The sequence below is a fragment of the Rhinichthys klamathensis genome, unplaced genomic scaffold (genome assembly GCF_029890125.1).
Source record: "Rhinichthys klamathensis goyatoka isolate OS25496 unplaced genomic scaffold, OSU_Roscu_1.1 h1tg000571l_1, whole genome shotgun sequence".
In the NCBI taxonomy this organism is placed as follows: Eukaryota; Metazoa; Chordata; class Actinopteri; order Cypriniformes; family Leuciscidae; genus Rhinichthys; species Rhinichthys klamathensis.
In genome coordinates, this window is record NW_026607037.1 from 1,796,343 (window position 1) to 1,803,045 (window position 6,703).

General features: G+C 38.2%; 1 protein-coding gene across 1 annotated transcript; it reads right to left on the reverse strand.

Annotated features, from left to right (window-relative positions):
* Positions 1-3,096: 3,096 nt before the first annotated feature.
* rprml (reprimo-like) lies at positions 3,097-3,863 on the reverse strand. The gene has a single exon (XM_056239833.1). The coding sequence runs from the start codon at positions 3,531-3,533 to the stop codon at positions 3,189-3,191; it is 345 nt and encodes a 114-aa protein (XP_056095808.1). The 5' UTR covers positions 3,534-3,863; the 3' UTR covers positions 3,097-3,188.
* Between the last annotated feature and the right edge of the window lie 2,840 nt (positions 3,864-6,703).

Below are 6,703 nucleotides of genomic sequence, written 5' to 3' on the forward strand. Positions count from 1 at the left end.
CTTCATATTTAAATTTCTTCATGCCTTAAAATAGCTTGAATGTAAATCTACACCCTTGCCTCATTTACTATACACGGTTCTATGAATATTCAAATTAGCCCCGCCTCCACTCACTCACACCAGCTCAGAGATCCACTCATTGACAATCACGACATGATGGGTCACAACTCACAGGGTAGTTTATGACTTCAGTTTTAGGGAGATAATACTCAGCATTGGTGTTTACTTATGAAATTGCACATGTTTGTCTTAAAGCATATTAAAAACACCACAAACAACATTAAAAGCTTGATTTTTCACCACAGGGGGACTTTAATAAAGTGAAATTAAATACATACATTATGTATTTAACATTTAATTATTTCAGGTTTCCTTAATAGTTTTCATTTCACTGTTTTTATTTATTTTGAGGAATACTGTTTTTCTGCAAGTGAGATGAGTAAATGCCTGCTCACATTGAACTACAATAACCATCATATTCACAGCACACAAAAGACCTGCACAATACTCCCAATTTCTCTCAACATGGAGTCAGGAAAAGTGTCAGTCAATAAATGGGAAAACAAAGTAAACTTGAGTTACTTATTTAAAAAAGTAACTCGGATATTTACCCGTTACTTTAAAAAAGTAATCTAATCACGTAACTCATGTTACTTGTAATGCATTACCCCTAAAACTATATGTAGGTGCCACTTCAGTTCAAGAACATATGCCGTAAAACAGCGATAAAGACTTGATGATTAATGGAATATATGGCCACTATAGGCCTGGGATGAAATGAGGATGGGAAATCAAGTCAAATGTGTCATAAGCTTGTGTAAGCAGAAAGGCCTTTTTGGAACCAGACTCTGGTGACAGGAGAGGAGACTATATTAGCAGAAAGACACCATGACAACCTGCGTTTAATTCACAAATCGAGAATTTTCAATCACAACAGTTGTAACTGTGTGTATGCATATGTGTGCAGGTGATAGAATTAGAAACAAATGACTCAAAGAACAATTACGACTGATTAAGATGCACGTTTACAATGATCATGACAGAAATTTTGGTTATCAGTTCAACAGTTACATGCTCAAAATAATTAATTGGTTTGAGTAGGGTAAACTTAATTTAAAGAAATTAGTTCAATCAAATTAACTTTTATGAATATATAGAGGTTTATTTTTCTTTTGCGTTCACAAAACTGACATTTAATTAATCTGCATAGTTTCATTGTTTTGAGTTTTAAAAAATTGTTTCTTTTAATTTAGACAAACTTAAATTTAACTGAAACTCCATGGGCAGGGATTTATATTTCCCAGCATGCTTTGCCATGACGCTCGAAAGGGAGAGTAAATATTAAAATTAAGTGTTGTATTATGTTTTTTTGTGCAAGATTAATGTTAAGTGGGCGATTTGTTTAATGTTTTGCTTTGCTAATTTAGAAGAGTTTCTGTTATGTGGTTACCATCATGGTGACGAGTGGAGCATAAGCTTAGTTTAAACTTCTATTACCGGTATCTCATATTGACACAGCAATTGCTATGCTTATACAATCATAACAATGTGAAACCACATAGCAATTTAACATTTTCTGATTTAGCTAAAATACTAAATTTGAGATAATTTTAAGTGAAATGTATGAATTGTCTCAATTAAAATATAGAGTACAAAATAAGACAGTTCTGCTTGCTTAAAATGTGAATTTCTTAACTTAAAAATGTTGACGTAACTGAGTTTTGCCAACTTATTTGGGTTTGCAGTGTGCTTCTATCACCAAATATAGCATACACTTGAAAAAGCTACGTTATTTTCTTTTCTCTGACCTGGAAAATAAATTTAAAGTGATTTTTCATACTACTCATTTTGAAGGCTATTATAGGGTTAGGGTTCCAAAATCAGCTTTATTAATCCACATTTGTTCAATTAAAATTTAAAAATGGTTAATTAAAAATTAAGGTGCATCACTGGATTATCTATGCTAATAACCTATCGAAGATTATGCATGAATAACCTTTTTTATAGATTTTTTTTTTTAATGTGGCAAAATTGGCCAGTTATTTCACTTACCCTGTTCTGCATGGCTCACCATTGGACTTGGAGAGAAATAAACTAAATGCAGTGCGATGTTTTAAACAACTTTATTCAAAGCATGCTGCACAGTTGCATGTTTGCAAGTCAATATTACAAAATATTCCATGCTTCATTGAGGTGTTACTTAGAAAGTGTCTGACACACAGCGAGCACCGCGCATGCAGAGGGAGAGACGTCAGCCGCTGCGATCAGGGAAGAAGTATTTGGAAAACGTGCAAGTGCCACAATAGACGAGCATCTCCCCCTCTCGGCCACAAGTTAAACTCCAAGAAAAATACATTTTGACATCTTCATAATCAAAACACCTGTGATTTAAGGTACAAAAGTCAGCGTTCACAAAACAACATGCTCTTGGAAAAGATTGTCTAATACAAACCAGGGTGGTGGTGGGTTTGGGGAAGTCAGAATTTCTACAAGGCTTGAACCCCCACCCCCAAAAGGGAGTCAAAACAAGATTTAGAGGGTCTTGGCAAATGCACATTTTTTTTACCCATATAAGTAGGCTACTATATATGTTTTACATATGGTTTTCAGTAATAATAAAAGTTAGACCGATTATTTTTACATGTCGCTAAATTGCGCTGGCAAGGAAGTAACCATGACAACACGTAGCTCATGCGCTTTCCATTATGACGAAGTTTGTGCGGGTGCGTCAATAAATCATAAGTTATCGTGTCACTTTATGACAAAAACATTTGTGTTCTATATTCTAAATAAGGGCAACTTTCTTGCGCCCAAGGAGGCTACAATTTGCGTTTCGCAAGACGAACCGTCGAGCGTCACGCTAAAGTCATAGTTCGCATTCTTTTACAAATAATGCAGAAGGTAGCTATAGGCTACTCTGCTTTTTATGAGGTAAAAACGTGTAAACACTTAACTGTAAAAAAAAATCACAAGCAAAATGACCTTAAAATACAAAAAGCTACGTAAACATGAATAAATACATTCTTATTTTGTAAACGTGCAGCTGTCATCTTTGTTTCAGGAACAGTTCATCCACATGGCCTTTTCTTCCCAGAGCACAAAGGGAGTGAATGTAAAAGTTGCATATCTTCCTGCCTCCCAATCTGAGGATAGGCTAATTGCAGGCCGGTTACAGGTGACACTCGTGGCTAACTCAGTCCGATCATCACCGCCTCGACGTCTTTGGATGGTCTCCGGTCCTTGACAAGGAAGTTAATCATACTTTCGGACTTGATCATGAGGTTGCACCCGAGAAAGAAGATCCCGAACATCACCGTGAGTGAAAGAACGCACAACACCGCGATCTGCACCACGCGCGTAACGAACAGCTTGCGCTCGTCGTGAGCGAGAACTAAAGACCCGCCGCCGTCGTTTGCGGTCACCTCGCTCCCGTTACCCGTGCAGCAGTCAACGAGAGTCCCCGCGAGCTCCTGACTGCGGTTGAGCAGAACGCCGTGCGTAAACACCGTGTGGTTGAAAAACGTTCCGTTCATGCTGAGCGGAGACGCAGAAGACTGTGGCTGAAGACGATCGAGCCTCTTATGGCATCAACTCACTTTCTGCAACTGCCTGTTGAGTCTGGCAAGTTTTATGAGGAGAAAAAGTAATAAAAGTATCTCCTAAAACCATTTGGGATGGTTCATGCCTTCAGTTTACACGCAAATTAGATTAAAAAAAGTGCCCCGTTTCTGTTGCGTTCTCTCACACTTGGCTGTCAATAAGTAGTCTTTACTAGCACGATCAACGCCCAAGGCACTTGCAAAGCCAATGCAACTCAGCTGAAATCTGCGCGCAGGTTTCGTGCGTGTGCACGTGCGTGCGTGTGGTCCATGGGAGGGGGAGAGGGGAGGTGTGGGGGCCGGGAGGGAGAGAGAAAGAGCGCGATCAGCCTGGATGTCGCCAGGGAGACTATTCTGTGTCAGAGCTAGAGAGGATGCTCTAATCAATGTGATTTAATCCAGTGGTCAAAAATGTCAAACCTTGATCGCTCTGGAAAATCACAAGAAGCCCATGCACGCCTTGAGCTGGATGGATGAACCTCTATGGTTGGTGATTTTTGAAGTCTTTCCGTCTCATGTTGTCCTATTCAGACCCTGCGTTTATCCCATGGACATCACTTTTTTGTAGTGTTTTTAGAGTGAAGCCAATGGCACTTTTTAAAATAAAAAACTTTGGAAATCAAGCATGGCAGACACAATACCTTTGTTAACCCCTCTAAAGCCAAATATATGAACTAATAGTCAGAATTTTATTTTTTTATTGAACTTAAAGACAAAATATTTGAAAGAATTATTTAAAAGTAAAAAAAGTTTGCATTTTTGTTTTTTGTTGAGTATCATTTGATATATCAGGCTTTTACCCTCTAAGGGACCTTTCGGTTTTATGGAAAGGGCCACCGGAGGAAAATAGGGGAGGGTCATGTCTTTTTATTCTTTGTTGAGGGGAGGGTCATCCAACTTTTTTTAGTCTATAGGGGAGGGTCACCCAACTTTTGTATTCATCAAAACAGCTACATTTCAAAGTGGCTTGTTTGGTGCATATTTTTTCCATGTAGCTCTTTCGGTCTCGGCCCCCCATCGCTATCAGATGGGTCTGACCCAACAAAAATCCAGTTTGGCGCTGTTTGACAGTGCGCGCGCACTTCAGTACGCGCTCAGAAAAAGTGTATTAGAACAGAACGCCAAAGTAATGGTTTACCCGGCAAAGCTTTAAAGCACGAGCAAATAATGAACTTTTGCGATTGCGAATAAGTGCAGTGTCCTGTGAGTGTAACTCTACCGCTGCATTAACATGTGATGTGAATGTACGTCGAGTTTTACTGTATTGGGACTGAGGCGCCAGAACTCCAGCTGATATAATGTGCGCTGTAGCACGATACTATTTTAGTTTCCATTCTTATTGTGTTTCCACAACAATGTTAGTGAGTAAATCTACTGAAATTGCCCCCATAACAGTGGAGTGTGATGTGTTAGACGTAGGGCTACCACATTTTTAAATTACTATTAGTATTATTTGAAGTTATAATAAAATAGACCTACACCAAAAAAACTAGTTGAGGATAAATTCTTTAAAATTGGGCAATTCCAGCGTTATGGATGTCACATTTGCTGTCAAAACATGAAATATAAATTCTCAGAAAATGCATTTAATACTGAAACGCCTGTTTATATATTCATACTCCAAGGCGGGCTTACACGGTGCGATTTTTGTTGTTGTTGCTGTTTTAGGAGCTCGCAGATGATTTTTTTTCACTCGGGAGAAATCGCGTGGAAATCGGTTGTGCTCGCATGTTGCGGCTCGTGTCGTGTGCTAGGAAGATACGAGCCGAGCCGAACCTCTCGACTTCACGATAATTTTTAAACATGTCTAAAAAGTTCGGGAGCTGTAGGCTTGAATTCGTGAGGTGTGTGCGCTGTGCGGTTGAATGAGCCGATGTGTCGATCTATCTGAATTTGACCAACCAGGAGCTGAAGAAATCCACAGAAGAAAGACGAAAATGGCAAAGCCACCGCGAATTTGGACTATTGAAAGGGAAGCCTACTACTTTATTATGATTTTAGTATCATAATGATTAATAAATGCATGCACAATTATCAGTGAACTTGATAAATGTTGCAGATATGTTTTAATATGCACAAACAAATGCCTTTCAACTTGTGTGCAAAATTCAGAATTTAATAAATGTGCAGCAATTTGTACAAATAGAGTCTGTATATGTGTTGTAGCCATAATAAGCGCATTTTCATATTATAATGTTTTTTTTTTCTTCATCTATGGTAATTATGAAAAGTATAGCCTACGCAATATATCGGGAGACATGGCCAGACATGATTTTGACCACTTCATTAAGTGTTGTTTTGTAGAAAGCCTTTCTTTAAAGTGAATTTCGTTTTGTATAAATTGTATCTTAATTTTAATCAATGTTTCATCAACAAATTGTCTGGATTTAATATATAAGAAGTAAATAGTAGAAAATCATCATGACACGGAGGCGCCTGCGCGTGAACTGGACTCTTGTCAAATAAATTAACCGAAACATCATAATAGGCTGTAGTAGGCTACTTGCCTCACAGATCTGATAAATATATAGAAAGCTTGACATGTCTACTTTTTAACAGAACAATTCAAAACGAAAGAAAACAGACAGACTGCTCTCTGCTTATGTAATCCGAAATGTGCATTTCTCTCTGGCGCTTTCACTATTGCGAAGATCGCGAGTCAGCATCGTCACCTTTATATTTGCAACCGACACTGACAAAGACTTGTTTATTAATAAACAATTAAAATGTCCCCTTGCTATATTATTCATAATCGTTACTTTTGCTGGTTCTTTGTGGCAGCTTTAAGATACTTTATTGGCAGCGCCACCCTTACATTTTACATGAACGCGTCACCACTGCATCAGCACCGAAAACATGATTTTTTTATCCAAATCAAAAATTGTGATACGAACCGAATTGTAGGTTTGGTCTATCATTACAGCAAGATGAGAAAGCAGGAGTTTAGTCGTTTATCATGGAATGGCTATCTGAACATCTTTGCCAAGCACAAACCAGAAAAGTAGCCTAATCAATAAATTATCGGGGAGGGTCATGCCTTTTTTCACAATCATTTTGGAGGGTCATATAAAAAATTATTGCTGGCGAAGGGAGGGTCAAGTCTT